At 34.5% G+C, this 17698-nt stretch overlaps 1 protein-coding gene across 11 annotated transcripts in view; it reads right to left on the minus strand.

The window, feature by feature from the left end:
* The window catches only part of ZCWPW1 (zinc finger CW-type and PWWP domain containing 1), a 41477-nt gene that overhangs the window by 17531 nt on the left and 6248 nt on the right, over positions 1–17698 (minus strand). For 6 of the 11 annotated variants that reach the window (XM_074311618.1, XM_074311613.1, XM_074311619.1 and 3 more), the window contains exon 2: positions 12707–12762. In XM_074311618.1, coding sequence (XP_074167719.1) covers positions 12707–12731 — 25 coding nt within the window. In that variant the 5' untranslated portion in view covers positions 12732–12762. Of the gene's footprint in view, positions 1–10560; positions 10877–12706; positions 12763–16145; positions 16285–17698 lie in introns of those variants that run through there. The other 5 variants (XM_074311609.1, XM_074311610.1, XM_074311608.1 and 2 more) reach the window with 3 other exon arrangements.

Here is a 17698-nt window from a genome sequence, read left to right on the forward strand (position 1 = left end):
CTGAGAGGTAAACTATCCTGTGTTCTTCTAATTTGTTTATAATATCATTCTTTATGTCTAGATCATGAACCCATTTTAATGAACCATACTTATCTTAGTATATGGTGTTAGGTATGAGTCTATGTCTACTTTCTGCCATATTAGTTTCCAATTTTCCCAGCAGTTTTTGTCAAATATTGAATTCTTATCCCAAAAGCTGAGGTCTTTAGGTTTGTCAAACACTAGATTGCTATAATCATTGACTATTTTATTCTGTGAACCTAACCTATTCCACTGATCAACTTCTCTATTTCTTAGCCAGTACCAAATGGTTTTGATGACTTCTGCTTTATAATATAGTTTTAGTTCTGGTACAGCTAGGCCACATTCATTTGTTTTTCTCTTCATTAATTTCTTTGAAATTCTTGACCTTTTGTTCTTCCAGATGAATTTTGGTGTGATTGGTGTGGCACTAAATAAATAGATTAGTTTAGGGAGTATGGTCATCTTTATTATGTTCATTCGACCTATCCAAGAGCACTTGATATTTTTCCAATTGCTTAGATCTGACTTTATTTGTATGGAAAATGTTTTGTAGTTTTGCTTATATAGTTCCTGACTTTCCCTTAGCAGATAGATTCCCAAATATTTTATATTATCAACAGTTATTTTAAATTGAATTTCTCTTTGTATCTCTTGCTATTGGATTTTCTTAGTGATATATAAAAATGTTGATGATTTATATGGTTTGTATCTTGCAACTTTGCTAAAGTTGTGGATTATTTCTAATAGTTTTTTAGTTGATTCTCTAGGGTTCTCTGAGTCTTTAAGGGTCATTGTTCAGTTTCAGTCCTGACTCTATATGACCCATAGCTGTCCATGAGGTTTTCTTGACAAAGATACTAGAGTGGTTTGTCATTTCTTCTCCCCCCATTTTACAGATGAGGAACTGAGACAAATAGGGGTTAAATGACTTATCCAGAGTCACATAACTAGTGTCTGAGATCTATTTTTAACTCAGATCTTCCTGAAGATTAAATACAGTTGGTTATACATGCAGATCTCAATATAGAAATAAATTAAATTCAAGAGGGAAATAGGAGGAAAAATAGACAAAGAAGAAAGTAAAAAGTTCCTTTGTAGGAGGGCAAGAAAGATAAAGGAATAATCACAAGCAAAATTATCTTGAATGTTGGAGGGAGGAATATGAAGGATGATTAAAAAGAAAAAAGGAAGAACAGTTCACACTGTTTGATCACTTATCTATTGGGAAATGGCTTTTGGTTACATATATCTATACCTGGGTTTTTTTTTTTTTTTTCTTGTTTACACAACTAGGAAGTGTTAAAACAGTCTGGATTAGGATTTGAATTCAGGTCCACTGACTTTAGGTCCAGTGCTGTGTACACTAAGCCAATCTTTTTTTTTTAATTAATTTTTTAAAAATTAATTTTATAATTATAAATTTTTTTGACAGTACATATGCATAGGTAATTTTTTTACATCATTATCTCTTGTACTCCCTTCTGTTCCGAATTTTTCCCCTCCTCTCCACTCCCTCCCCTAGATGGCAGGCATTCCCATACATATTAAATATGTCACAGTATATCGTAGGTACAATATATATGTGCAGAATTGAATTTTGTTGTTGTTGTTGCAAAGGAAGAATTGGATTCGGAAGGTAAAAATAATCTGGGGAGAAAAACAAAAAATGCTAACAGTTTACACTCATTTCCCAGTGTTCCTTATCTGGGTGTAGCTGATTCTGTCCATCATTGATCAATTGGAACTGGATTAGCTCTTCTCTATGTTGAAGATATCCACTTCCATCAGAATACATCCTCATATAGTATTGTTGTTGAAGTGTATAATGATCTCCTAGTTTTGCTCGTTTCACTCAGCATTAGCTGATGTAAGTCTCTCCAACCCTCTCTGTATTCATCCTGCTGGTCATTTCTTACAGAACAATAATATTCCATAACATTCATATACCATAATTTACCCAACCATTCTCCAATTGATGGGCATCCCTTCATTTTCCAGTTTCTAGCCACTACAAAAAGGACTACCACAAACATTTTGGCACATACAGGTCCCTTTCCCTTCTTTAGTATTTCTTTGGGATATAAGCCCAGTAGTAGCACTGCTGGATCAAAAGGTATGCACAGTTTGATAACTTTTGGGGCATAATTCCAGATTGCTCTCCAGAATGGTTGGAGTCTTTCACAACTCCACCAACAATGCATCAGTGTCCCAGTTTTTCCACATCCCCTCCAACATTCATCATTATTTGTTCCTGTTATCTTAGCCAATCTGACAGGTGTGTAGTGGTATCTCAGAGTTGTCTTAATTTGCAGTTCTCTGATCAATGCACTAAGCCAATCTAATTGCCTTTACACCTGATACTTTTTAATTAAACTTTTATCAGGGAAATTTGATACAACGATTTTTTACCTTCTGAGTGTTTCATTTTTTATCCTCTACGAATTTTGTTTGTGCAGATATAAAAATTGCAAATACAGCATTAGCAAGTAGGCTAAAACAACATATTAGAAAAACTTTACCCAGGTTCCTGGGTTTATACCAGTTGATTCAATATATGAAAGATTATATATATAAAAATATGAATAACATATATGATAAAAATCACATGATCTCAATAGATGCTGAAAAGAATTTTGACAAAATCTAGCTCTGATTTCTATTAAAATTCTAGAAATCATAAAAATAAATGAACCTTTCCTTAGTAAAGTAAATAGTATTTATCCATATCTAGGAACAAATATATATAATGGAGAAAAGTTAAAGGTCTTTCCAAAAAAAAGTCAGAGGTCAAGTGCCCATTACCACTACCACTATTTAATTTAGTGCTAGAAAGTTAATTGTAGCAATAAGAAAAGAAAATTGAGGGGGAAAAACACAAAAGGAAAACAAAGTTATTTCCTTTTTCTTTTTTTGCTGAGGCAATTGGGGTTAAATGCCTTGCTTAGGGTCACACAGCTAGAAGTGTTGTCCTCCTGACTTCAGGGCTGGTGCTCTAACCACTGCACCACCTAGCTGCCCCAAAATTATTTCCTTTTATAGATGATATGTATATATCATTGATATTTCTTTTTTACAGATGATGGTATACTTAGAGAACCCCAGAAATTCATCTCAAATTAATTGAAAGGGGCAACGAGATGGCACAGTGGATAGAGCACCAGCCCTGAAATCAGGACATGAGTTCAAATCGGACCTCAGACATTTAACATTTCCTATATTTAGGAAGGTAACTTTTAAGATTTATCTAAGGATCACAAAACACTCTTTTGCAGAAACACACACAGATCTAAAAATTGCAGATATATTCATTGTCCATGATTAGGTCAAACAAATATTATAAAAATGACAATATTAACTAAATTAATTACTTTATTCAATGACAGTCAAATTTCTTAAAGAATGTTTTTAAAAATAACCAAATTCATAAAAAGTAACAAAAAGACCAAAAATCTTAAGGGTAATAATAAAAAAAAATTAAGTGAGAAGAAAAGGTTTTAAATCTCAAACTGATGCAAAGCAGTAATCATTAAAATGATTTGGTACATACAATTTTAAAAATAAGAAAATTCAATCAGTGGAACAAATTAGCCACAAAACATGAAGAAGCAAATAAATACAAATAAACACAAAAGACTCCAATAACTGGGAGAAAGACTATTTGATTAAAAACAAACAAACAAACATCCCAAACCAAAACAAAAAAATTCCACCAAACTGTTGGCAAAGCTGGACAGAAATTAGATTTAGACTAAAACTTCTTTACAATATATTTCAAGATAAGCCCCAAATGAATACATCACTTACATATAAAAAGTGATATCATAAAGGCCTCATTTCCAAAATATATAGAGAACTGACTCTAATTTATAAGAAATCAGCCATTCTCCAATTGATAAATGGTCAAAGGAAATTTTCAGATGATGAAATTAAAAGAGAGTGTTCCAAATCACTATTGATCAGCGAAATGCAAATTAAGACAACTCTGAGATACCACTACACACCTGTGAGATTGGCTAAGATGACAGGAACAAATAATGATGAATGTTGAAGGGGATGTGGAAAAACTGGGGCACTGATGCATTGTTGGTAGAGTTGTGAAAGACTCCAACCATTCTGGAGAGCAATCTGGAATTATGCCCAAAAAGTTATCAAACTGTGCATACCTTTTGATCCAGCAGTGCTACTACTGGGCTTATATCCCAAATAAATACTAAAGAAGGGAAAGGGACCTATATGTGCCAAAACGTTTGTGGCAGCCTTTTTTGTAGTGGCTAGAAACTGGAAAATGAAGGGATGCCCATCAATTGGAGAATGGTTGGGTAAATTATGATATATGAATGTTATGGAATATTATTGGTCTGGAAGAAATGACCAGCAAGATGAATTCAGAGAGGCTTGGAGAGACTTACATGAACTGATGCTAAGTGAAATGAGCAGAACCAGGAGATCATTATACACTTCAAAAACAATACTGTATGAGGATGTGTTCTGATAGAAGTGGATATCCTCGACAAAGAGAAGATCTAACTCAGATCCAATTGATCAATGATGGACAGAATCAGCTACACTCAGAGAAAGAACACTGGGAAATGAGTGTAAACTGTTCGCATTTTTTGTTTCTCTTCCCAGGTTATTTTTATCTTCTGAATCCAATTCTTCCTGTGCAACAAGAAATTCAGTTCTGCACACATATTTTTTATTTAGGATATACTATGACATATTTAATATGTATGGCAATGCCTGCCATCTAGGGGAGGGAGTGGAGGGAAGGAAGGGAAAAATTCGGAACAGAAGTGAGTACAAGGGATAATGTAAAAAATTACTCATACATATGTACTGTCAAAAAAAAAAAAAGCTATAATTATAACATAAAAATATTTTTAAAAAGTGATATCATAAACAAATTAATAGGAAATGGAGGTTGTCTTCAGATCTACAGATAGGAGGACGGTTCATCACTCATGACTAAAAAAATTATATATTAGAAGAGAAATAGGTAATGAGGGAAACAATCTTTACTAACATCTCTAATAAAAGTCATATTCCAAGATATATAAGGAACTGATTCAAATTATAAGAGTAAGAGAGCCAGTCCCCTAAAAATAAATGATCAATTCTCCAAATGATAAATGGTTAAAGGATATGAACAATTTTCAGATGAAGAAATAGAAACTATTTGTAGTCACATAAAAAGGTGCTCCAAATCGCTATTGATCAGAGAAATGCAAATTAGGACAACTCTAAGAAAAGTTGATTGGCTAAGATGACAAGAAAAGATAATGATTAATGTTGGAGGGGATGTGGGAAACTAGAACACTGCTACATTGTTGGTGGACCTGTGAAAGAATCCAACTATTTTGGAAAGCAATTTGGAACTATGCTCAAAAAAAAAAAAAAAAAAAAATCAAACTGTGCATACCCTTTAATCCAGCAGTGTTTCTACTGAGATTCTATCCCAAAGAGATCTTAAAGGAGGTAAAGGGACCTGCATGTGCAAAAATGTTTGTGGCAGCCCTTTTTGTAGTGGCAAGAAACTGGAAACTTGAGTGGATGCCCATCAGTTGGAGAATGGCTGAATAAATTATGGTATATGAATGCTGTGGAATACTATTGTTCTGTAGGAAAAGGAACAGCAGGATGATTTCAAAGAGCTTGGAGAAGTTAAGTCCACATGAACTAATGCTGAGTGAAATGAGCAGAATCTGGAAATCAATATACACAGCAACAATAAGACTATACAATTATCAGTTCTGATGAACTTGGCTCTCTTCAAACAATGAGATGATTCAAACCAGTTCCACTTGCTCAGTGATGAAGAGAGCCATCTACACCCAACTAGACACTCTAGGAACAGAGTATGGAACACAACATAGCATTCTCACTCTCCCTGTTATTTGCTTGCATTGTTTTCTTTCTCAGTTTTTCTTTTCCTTTCTTCTTAATCTGATTTTTCTTGTACAATAAGATAACTGTATAAATATGTATACATGTATTAGATTTAACATATACTTCAACATATTTAATGTGTATTGGGCTACACTACCTGCTAGCTAGTGGAGAAGGTGGGAGGAAGGAGGGGAAAATTTGGAACAAATGGCTTTTCAAGGGTCAATGTTGGAAAAATTACCCATGCATATGTTTTGTAAATAAAAAGCTTTAATTTAAATAAAATAACAAATAAATAAACAAATGGTCAAAGAATATAAGAAGCAGTTTTCAAAGGAAGAATTGCAAGCTATAAATAATAAAATGATATCTTGCTAATAGAGAAAAGCAAATTAAACCAAATATCATATTGGCAAAGATGGCAAATGAATGTTGATATATGTACAGGTGGAAAAAAATCACTTAAACAATAAAATGCAATGTTTTTATAACTCTAGGAAAATAGTCACTCACTCTTATTTTTTGTTGGAATGACAGATTGGTGTTAACAGTCTGTAGAATAGTACAGGAATTTGCAATAAAAGTCACAAAATCAATTAGTTTTACTTAAAGGACATCACATTAAAAGTATCATAAAAAGCAAAATGGAGGAGTAGCTAGGTGACACAGTGGACAGAGTACCAGCCCAGAAGTCAGGAGAACCTGAGTCCAAATCTGGCCTCAGACACTTAACACTTCTTAGCTGTGTGACCCTGGGCAAGTCATTTAACCCTGAATGCCTCAGCAAAAAAAAAAAGAGGATCTGTGCAAAAATATTCACATGTTCTAATAACAATGAAAAAATATTTCTTTAGCAATTAGAGAATAGCTGAATAAATTGTGTTTATTAATATAATAGGATATTATGGTACCATAAAATGCTATAAATATGAAGGAAATTCAAGGAAATATGGAAAATTTTTTACAGATAGAGGAGAGGGTTGTTATTTCACTTAGTTTTGGAGGGTTCTCTTACAGCATTGAGAAATTAAGTGACTTAATAAATGAAACAAAGCAAATTCAACAGAACACTAGAACTATATATTCAATGATTAAAAAAAAGGAATGACAAAAGGAAGTGGGAGTGGGAGGAAAGGGAGTTGATCAGTGCCTATCTAATCAAATGATTCCCTCTTAACCTTGTTGATTAAATCTGAGTAAGGAAGGTAAAAGAAATAATGAGGTATCTAATTAAGCCTTGATTGAAGTATAAAAGTTTACAATGTATTATACCTCTTTACAAGGTACTGAGAAGTTCTTGGATCAAAATTGATGAGATTAGAAGACAATTAGCTAGTGGTTGACCAAGAATCAGTCATATTCCTGGTGGTTTTTCAAAAAGTAAGATTTTAGATAAGCTAAGATTACAGAATAGAGGCAAGAGATAACTTAGCAGAATATGACCCTAGGTGGAAGAAGTGGAAAAAAGCTAACTATGGAGGGAGAACTCAGCACTTGAGAGCAAACAGTTCTTTGACTCTTGTAGGGACAGGAATTTCTCCACACTAAAATAGTGACATCCTTCAGCAGAGTTCTTTGATCAGTAGGAAACCCCCAGTTCTGAGGAATATGATCTTTGTTGTTGTATAGTTGTTTTATCAGTCTGTGTCCAACTCTTCATGACCCATTTGGGGTTTTCTTGGCAAAGATACTAGAGTGGTTTGCCATTTCCTTCTCCATCTTATTTTATAGAGGAGGAAACTGATGAAAAGGGTCACACAGCTGGTGCTCTATCTATTGCGCCACTAAGCTGCCAACATTGCCAAGAGCGTGTTCTCTCTGAATTAAGAAAGTGGGGTCATTGGGACTTGAGCTATAGAAAAAAACATATTCAAATGAAGGATCTGCTTAACAGACTTATTCTACTAGGGAGAGTACTACAACATGGGTGATAAGAAAATAAAAAAGATAACAATAAGATTTTATTTTTTAAGAAATAAAGTAGGTGGACAGAGAGGTCGTAACAATGATCTATTTCTAGTTCAAGCTTGTATGCCCCTCATCTGCTATTTCCCTATTACATTAGAAATAGTTCCCAAGTTTAATATTAAGGGGGTTGTCTGTTGATATTTACATGTTTCTTTTCTTTTCATGCTTAAGGAAAGCCTGTTCTGTTTCCTCTCTGAGATTAAATAATCTGATTTGGGTAACTGGGTCCCAGGAACAATTCTGTCTTCTTTAGAGACAGGGATACTGGGGGGATGAGGTATCCCTAACAGCTCTTTGGAAGTATAATTTTTAGAAAAATTGCAGGAAGCAGTTATTTGTAGTATCCTTCCCTTTATAGAGATCAAAGGTACAGGAGTTAAGGAAAATTAAAGAATTCTAAATTCTCTTAAGACTCCAAAGACAATTTGGGCTCACTGGCCTCTTCTGCAACCTAGGCAAATAGAGGTATCTCGTGGACTAAGCAACCTCTAGGAAAGAGTGTCCCACTTAACTATACAGGTAAGCCACTCCTGGAATGTATTCTGCTTCACTTATAAACTTATAAACTTCTTTAGAAACTTACCTATCCACATCAGTAATAGCAGTAATAATATTTGTCTTCTTTGCCCCTGGGGAATATTCAATGCATTGAGCACGTGAAGTTTCTGAAATACTATGGCCCCAAATCCATTCTCCACAAAAATACAACACTGTAAATAATAAATTTCCAAAGGAAGATAAGTATTCTTTCCCCTTCTGGCTCTATATCTTGGATTAAACTCTTATTCTATTCCTGAAATAGACAGCCCTTTATCATTTGCCAAATTGAAGAATTATCAAATTTTGATGTTAGAAAGAATCTTGAAATTCATTTACTCCAAAATGTACCTGATCAAGAATCCAATACCTCCAGTGATAGAAAATTCATTAACTCTTATCAACTTTTGTGTAACTCTAATTCTTTGGAGAAAAGAGGTAGGGTATATGGAAAACAAGCCTTGACATCATAAAGATTTGAGTTCAAGTTCTGCCTTAGCCACATAAAAACCGTATGACCCAAGGCAAATCACTTTATCTTTCAATACCACAAGCAACTTTTCTAACACTGTAAATTATAGAAGAGTTGTTTATCTCCAGTAGTGCAGAATTTCCAAACCAGGAATGTCCCACACTAATGAAATCACAAGTTCTGCATAAAATATTTACACATGAATGTATGTATGTATATGTGTACAAACTTTTCCTTATTCTAAACCAAAAACATGCCCCTTTAGTTTTCAATGGCTTTCAAACCAACTTGTTCTGTAAAGTTTTTCAGATTGATTTGAAACCATTTGTTTCCATATTCTAGAGTGATACTGTCAATATTTGGATATAGTAGTAGACACTGATATTCTATTTTACATTCCCCTGTCCATCAAACCCTTTCTGCAAGAGGATATTGATTTAAAAGGTATTGAACAAACACATACACACACTCCCCCCATATACTTCCTTAGTCTTATAAGCTAATTGAAAAGTTATCATATACTAGACCAAAAAGTAGGTCTAGTTACTATTTTTTAATTAGCTTTTCCTCCATAACTATAGAATCAAGTCAATAAGGATATACTGAGGCAGCCTGAGAAAGAGAAAACTAAGGCAGGAAAATGGTTGGGAAGCTTAATGCTAACCTTCAAATATCTGAAAGGCCATTATTTTAAGTAATTAATACTTAAATATTATAAACAGTACTTTTGCTTATATAATACTTGTACAGTAAAAAAAAAAATGAACTTAAACCATGGATATGCTCAATCTCATATAAAGGGCTTTAAAAAATGGACTCTACCTCAGATAGTTTGGTTATAATGCTGTCTAATGGTTCATGTATAAACTAGAAGATCTTTCGGGTTCCCTTCTAAAATTTCCTCTATTCTGTGCCTATCAGATAGAGAAGAATAATGGGAGAGCTGGTAAGCCTGTTCTTGCTCAGATACCTGCCACTTTGCCCTCCTTACCTCCAACTTCTCCTTCCACAGGTCATATCAAGGCACTGGTGGGGATTTCTTAAGCACACACTGTACAATCTCCTCAAACTGTGACTTGGCGTCACAGAGAGAAAGAGACAGAGAGACAGAGACAGAGACAGAGGACGGAGGGAGGGAAAAGAGAGAGGGAAAGGAGAGAAGGGGAGAGAGAGGGAGGGAGGGAAGAAAAGAAGGAAAGAGAGGGGAAAGAAGGGGGAGGGAGGAAGAGAGGAAGAGTGAGAGAGATAGAGAGCTTATAGAGCTGTTTGAAACTCCTCCCACTTTTAACCATAGCCAAGTAGACATTTTTGGAAAGTTTGAGACAAGAAACTCACAGGACTGAGGGCTTAATTCATTTAATCAATTCTAGGATTGCTAGGAAGCCAAAATGGAGAAAGGACTTTAAAAAGTATTCCCCTTTATTCATAAATTCTAGGACCAAAACTTTTATATATTAAGAGAAAGAAGGGATTAAAGTTGTAGTAGGAGGGGGAGAAATTATATATGAGAATGAATGTCCCAAAAGTTAAGGAGTCAAGTAAAATGATATGAAAGCAAAAAAATATAGGTCATCTCCTAATTCTGGAGAATTGTCCACATGGGAAGGTTCCCTTTTTTAAGGTTATAGGAGAAGCTGCCAGAAGACAAGTAAAAAAAATGACATGATCTTTACCAGCCTGTTTGTAAGATATCTTTTCTGTTTTCCTCTCATCTCCTTTAGTGGCTTGTTCTTTGCTAATGTTGGTAGCTAGGGACCCCTTCACCTTCTTGTCACTTCCTGAACTCTTTCTTGTGATTTTCTCCTTTTTCTTTTTTTCTGTCTTGTCTTTTGGCTGGCATTGTGGGGCATTCACCCCAGGAAGCCTGATCTCCTGAATATCTTCATTGTTAAGGGCATCTGGAGAGCAAGGGATCATGGTGCAAGCTTTTTTTTTTTTTTTAGGTGGAGTAAATAAAAGTCTTCTTTGGCCCGTAGCCACCTTCTGAAACTGAAATTTGGTCATTTAGAAGTCTTTAATATGTATCTAGGAGCTTATGGAAAAGTGAAAAACATAGAAATTCAATTAACTAATTTATGCAAATGTGAGATAAATTATTTTCAAAAGATTACTTATTTTTATCTATGGGTGCTATTTAGTTCTCTTACATCATTACTAGAGGGAAAGTCTACATAGCATTTTATATAATTAGGTCAATACTCTTTTTTCTACCCAAAATTAAGTTGGACCTCTTTTTCAAAGCCTTATCTCACATTTTGTATATCCTTAAAATATAAAGTCCAAACATCTTAACATGATATTTTGGTTCCAAGCAGGCTATATGGCTATACTTTTTTTATTCTTTTCATGGACATTATACATTTAATAATTTGCTACTTTGCTCATACACTGCTAACTTTTCTCTGCCAAATGAAAGTTTACCAGTGCAGAGGTATTATGTCATTTCCTTCCTAAAGATTTAATAATTCTTGAAATGAAAATAATCTCTAATGAACTTCTATAACAATTTGTTTATATCTTTTTAAATGAGATTTATTATATACTCTACTGTGCAGTATAGATGCTACTTATATAGATGACTTTATCTCCCTTATTCAATCTCAAGTTGCATGAGAGCAGAAAAATGTCATCTAAGTTCCTAGTAAAACGGAACCATTCAGTTTTACTCGGTATATGATGTACATATACAAGCTTTCCCTATTCATTATGCCTAAAACATCTTTTTTCTCTTTCCTTGACTACTGAATTGTTATTTATCCCTTAAAGCACCAATGGTTAGAGAGCCAGGCTAAAAAAGTTATTCTGGAGTTCCATATTTGACTTCTACCCACTGGATGACCCTGAGCTTTAGCCAAATCTCTAGTCCTAAAACTTGTAGAGAATGTACTTATCTGCATTGCTTATGGAAATTTTTTCTTCTGGGAGTTTCCTATACTAATGAAAAAAATCCAGTCCCAATCTATATCTCATTAAAGTCCAAACCAAATGTCATCTCCTCCATGAAGCCTTTCCAAGTATTACGTTCCCTATTGCTGATGTTTACATATAGCATTTTAAAGTTTAAAAAGTTCTTTCCATAAATTGTATCTTCTAAGCCTCAATCCTACAAATTACAACAAATATACACATAAGAAAAAACTGAAACTAAGATAAGTGAAGAGAGTAACGGATATGGTCACTTAGTACTAAAGGCAGGATTTGAACCCAGAACATCCTGATTTCAGGCCCAGCATCCTACTTACTAAATAAGATTTCCTTTCTTCTCAGACCTCACTCACATAGCACTAGTTTGATAATAGAATAATGAAATTATTGGGTGATACTGTATTTGTGGACATTTGCCATGTCCAATTATCCCACTGAGTCCTTTCATCTCCTTTTTTTTTCATGTCCAAATAGTTATGTCTTAAAAATCAGAATATTATTCAGATTGAAAATTCAATCACTGATACTACAGGAGGAGGAAAACTGGCCTGGACAAAGCTGAATCACAGGAGCACGGATCTAACAGTTGGAGGAGACTTTAAAAGCCATCAATTCCAATTCCTTCATTTTACAAGTGAAGAAAGTGAGGTAAACAGAGATTAAGTGACTTACTCTAATGTTTCTATAGCTAGAAAGCATCTGGAGCAGAATTCCAACTCAGATTGTTTTCCTGATTTCAGGTACAACTTCCTGCCTACTGAATCATCTAGCCAAGGATTTTTTATTTCAGTTGCTGAAAGGATTGTCCTTAATGGACATCCAGTGGATGGTCAGAGACTAGAAAATGGAAAAAAAGAATGGAAGGAAAAGAAGTATCTCCTACTTTTGACTCACCTTTGTTCTTTAAGGTTGTCATCATTTAGCTTAGGTGCTATGACTATTTTCTCTTTCTGTTGGAAAAAAAAGAATAAGAAATTAAATGTTAATTACTCAAAAATAGATATGAATTTTATTTTCCTTTCAAATCATTATCAGGAAAAAATTTCTTACAGAAAAAGGAACTAGGGTTATTTCTAGAATAGCTAGAATATCTACATCCTCAGACTTCAAAGAGTCAAATTCTGCTCAAGCCTAGGATTCATATAGTTCTAAAGTCATCCCAACTTCCTTCTTGACTGCTCCTGCAAAATAGAAAGATAAGGATAATATCTCTTGAGATATCATTTCCCCCATTAACCCCAATTCCCTATTCCTTTGCAGGACTTTCTCATGGTCATTAGGATAAAGTCTTCTTCATCAATTCTTGAGAGCTTAGAGGGAGGAAGATTCAAATTAGAATATAAAACTGACAAGTTTCTATAAAAACAAAATTAATGTGGTTATAACTAGAAGGAGAATTGAGGGGGGAGAAAAAGAGAAATTCTTCTTGAAAGTTTTTTTTTTTTTGATAAAGATCTGATCTTTAAGTTATATAGGAAACTGGAACTAATTTATGTTAATAAAAGTCATTCCTAACAGGTAAATGTTCAAAGGATATGAACCAACAGTAAGTATTCAAAAGAAGAAATGTAAACTATTAACAACCACATAAAATTTTTCCAGATCACTAAAAAGAAGTTGAAATTAAAACAATTAAGGTTTCTACCTGATAAATGTTTAAGAACTGGGTCTTCCCTCCTCCACAAATATACCCATGAAATAGATTTAAATATAATTTGTATTATTAACATTTCCCTATCACTTTCTTAAGTCTAGACAATCAGCAAAATAGTAAATCAAACCCTGATTTGTAGCATTTGTCTATTTTGATTTCCAAGGTATAAATGTCATTCCCAAATGATGTATCTATATTCTGTTTCCAATTCTTTACTACAACAAAAAGTGCTGCTGTGGATATTTTTGTACATATGGTTTCTTTTCCTCTCTTTAATATTTTTGTAATAAGGTCTTAATAGAGATTACAGGGCAAATGGTTTGCATAGTTTAATTGGGGTAAAGTTCCAAATTACTTTCCAGAATGACTATCACTTAATAGCCCTATTAATAGTATGTTAATGTGTCTAACACCTAATTCCTCTGACAATTGTTATTTTCCTTTTTTGCCATCTTTGCTAATCTGATGGGTAGATAAATATGAGGTCAATGATATGCTAAAATCAATTAATACTGACTCTCACAAAACAATTATCTAATTTTCAGTGAGCATTTACACCTTGGAAATCAAATGATTCACTTAAAGGGGCATGGCATGGGAGGGGGAAAGGTATAGGAAAAGTAAACCAAACATTGTTTTGAGGAAGATTCAAATTAGAATATCAAACCTATAAGTTTCTACACAAACAAAATTAATGCAATATAACTAGAAGGAAAATGGGGTTGGTGGAGGTGGTGAGGGGAGAGTGGAGGAGGAGAGGGAAAGATAAATTTTTATAAAAGGTTTTTTTTGGTAAAGGTCTGATAAGTAACATAGGAAACTGATATAAATTTATGTGAAAAAGTCATTCCAACAGGTACAAAGGCAACCAACAGTAAGTGTTCAAAGAAGAAATGTAAACTACTAACAATTACATAAAAATATCCCAAATCACTAATAATAAGAAAAATTTAAATTAAAACATTTCTGAAGTTAAGTAATTTATGATATGTGATTGCAATGGAATGTCATTAAGTTGTAAGATATGACAAAAAGGAAGGATTCAGAGATGTCTGGGATTGTATGAAATATTATGAAGTAAAGAGAACAGAACCAGGAGAATACATTTATAAAAATATATAAATTTATATAAACTGTATACCAATATTGTAAATAAAAATAATTATGATTTAAGAACTCTGACCAACAAAATGACAAGTGCAGAATGATTCCCACTTCATGAACTTTAAGTTTTCAAATAAAGGGTTGGAAAAGAGTGTTAGGTAGTAGAAGGACTGTAATATCAAAAAGAAAGAAAAAAAAGTGTCAACTAACCATTTAAAAATAGATGAGAGCATAAGGAAATTCAGAAAGGGACAGTAACTAAATGTTTATATAATTCCATTTACAATGTTAAATTTGAAAATTTTTTAAACACAAGCTATATGTAATGCCTATAGATAGAAAGATAAAAGAAGCTGGAAAAAAAGCATTTTTTTTTTTTTTTTTTTTTTTTTTTTTAAGGATTTCCCTTACTTCTTAAGTAGGTAGATACTGGTGGCTTCTGTCTAAATCCTGTGCCTTTTATAAAGGTCAATGACCTTCCACCATATCTGCTTTCTCTGCTACTATGGAGTCTTACTTTCTCTTTCTCATTTTGCTGGTTGTCCCTAGACTGTCATTTTTTTCTGGTTCAATTCTGTAAGATCCTACTCTTTCATCTCTACTTTTATAGCCTTTGAATCACTACCTGGTTTTGAGATAGCTCCCTCTTTTCAGTGTATAATCAAGTCTCTCTCACTAAAGAGGTTTGATTATTTCAAGGAAATATGTTTCAATCAGTTTTGACTAATTTTAATCAAGAAGCATTCTTCACAAAAGTAATTATTTTAAAATGGGATGGGATGATCAATGAACTACTGCTCTTATTTTATGGTTGCAAAACACCTTATACATATTAACTTATAGTTCTCCTATAGAGAATCTGATAGGCATCCTTAAGGAAAGTTTTAAGAAATGCTTAACATTTTAGAGATGACTCCTAGGCACCTAGAATGTAGTTTGGCTCTTTCAGTACCAGACTGTTTCAACTCCCTTAGGATTCTGGAAGATTGGAGTTATCTCTTTTCTATGCCATTAACTTCAGTCCCACTACTGTTTGTGTTCTGCACTTATTAGGAGGCCATTTACTGGTGTCTGTTTCATTTAACTACTTGGTATAAATTAGATTTGACATAAGATTTATTATAAAGCTATAGCAAGGACAAATATACAAGCATTTACTAATACTTCTGTAACATACTCTCCCATACATCACCTCCATTTCTGGGGTAATAGGCTCAAAACTTAATTCTATTCCCATCTAGTCCCACCAACTTCACATCTAAAAAGTATCATGATTGCCTAAATGAGTCCTTTCCCTGAGATCCCAAAGTCACTCCTAAATATTTATCCTTTTCCTCAGGGCATCAAAAGCAAAAAAATTTGACTACAAAATCTGGCTTGCATTCTGACTCCTAGGTTTCTGTGGCTCCTTCTCCTACCCTTTAAAACTCTAAAGTTCAGATATTCAGCCTTCTTCACATAGAATGGAAAAGAACTAACAGAAAGGGCAAGGATCAAAGATCATTTTTCAGGCCTATATAGCATTAAAGGGGAAGATGGACCTAAGGGCTTCCCTCTTCCCATAGGGTTACTCACCAGCAGCTGTGAAAGAAGGCATCACCAGAGTGAAAGGAAGTAGCTGATACAGCCAGGAGGTTTTTATTGCTCTGAAGCCAATCAGAGAGCTTCTCATTCACTATGTGGTTAGCCAACCAGAACCAGTTACAAGAGTGTCCACATGTTCTCCAAAGCTTTTTCTTTACATATTATCCTGGAGGAAAGCCACCTATTTCCTCAGAGACCACCACCCTCCAACTGGGTGGGCAGACTATAAATTAACATAGATCAACCCCAAAATATAATCTGTTCATTGAGAAGCTCTTAGAACTTCTGGCCAAAATGAATGCTTAAGAGGAAGCAGACAGCCTCAATCCCCCACACTTACTCCAACAAAAATCTAAAAATAGGACCAAACAATACAATGAGATCCCACAGTAATTTCATCCTCTGCAGAACTGCACAATTAACCAGAATCCCGAGGGCAGCAAGAGGGCTTGCCAGCATAGGATAGGGGGTTTGTGGAAGAAGTAGCAACACAGGCAAACCATTCAGTACCCTGAATGTTAAAGACTTTTCTGGGAGGAGGGGGGCAACTCCCTACCAATACTCTGCCCACTCTATGGAAGGTGGAAGTCAAAGGAATCCAGGTGATACCTAGTAGACCCTACAATCCCCCACACAAGGGTAGCTACCTGATCTTGACCGAGACAAATAGGTGGTGAAAGAGAAAGTGCTATAATCAAGAAGAACTGAGTGTTCTTGGGAATCAAGGCAGATGCCAGTCAATCTGCACTAGGCTGAGAAACTGCTTGGATAGCCTAGCCTCTTGTAGACAAGTTGACAATTATATCTTCATGGTCTACCAGTTCCTAAGGGAAAATAATTCAACTTTTGCCACTGCCTTGTTCCTCTCCTTCAGGAGGGGTTTTCTTCTTTTCCCATTTTTCCTGCACCTTTCCCCCTCCCATGCCACACTCTTTTAGGTGAAAATTTGTGTTTCTTCCTTCCTTTGTTGGACTGTTACAAGCTTATGCAAACTTCTGTATGGACTGTGAATTCTTTGCATTCTATATATATATATATATATATATATATATATACATATACACACACACACACACACACAAACACACACACACACACACACACATATATATATATATCCCTTTCTTTTGTAATAAGCCTAGTTTTCACGTAAGTTTTATAAAGTTGATAACTTGTTGACAACCCAAAGAATATCCTAGCCCAAACTGACCCTTACTATAGCCTTTGGTTGCCTGCCTGCACCCATATCCAGGAAAGAAGCTTCTAATTCCAGGCAGTACAGTTCAGGCTAAGCCAAACAAAGCCTAAGACAGTACCAGGCCTAAAAATACTCAAATACATCCTTAGCCTAGAAGGGAGATCAGCCTTTGGGCTTTCTAGGAAGGACATAGCATGGTACCAGTGGCTAGAGCTCAACTGCAAAAGAAAAAGGCCTAGGCAAAATCCAGCCCAGCTCTAGATCAAATAAGCATGGGACAGAGGTGAGGGGAGGTCTCTACATTGGAGAAGTCCTAGAATCCCATAAGAAAGAGCCCTGAGACAAA

This window comes from Sminthopsis crassicaudata, chromosome 4 (genome assembly GCF_048593235.1).
Source record: "Sminthopsis crassicaudata isolate SCR6 chromosome 4, ASM4859323v1, whole genome shotgun sequence".
NCBI classification, from domain to species: domain Eukaryota; kingdom Metazoa; phylum Chordata; class Mammalia; order Dasyuromorphia; family Dasyuridae; genus Sminthopsis; species Sminthopsis crassicaudata.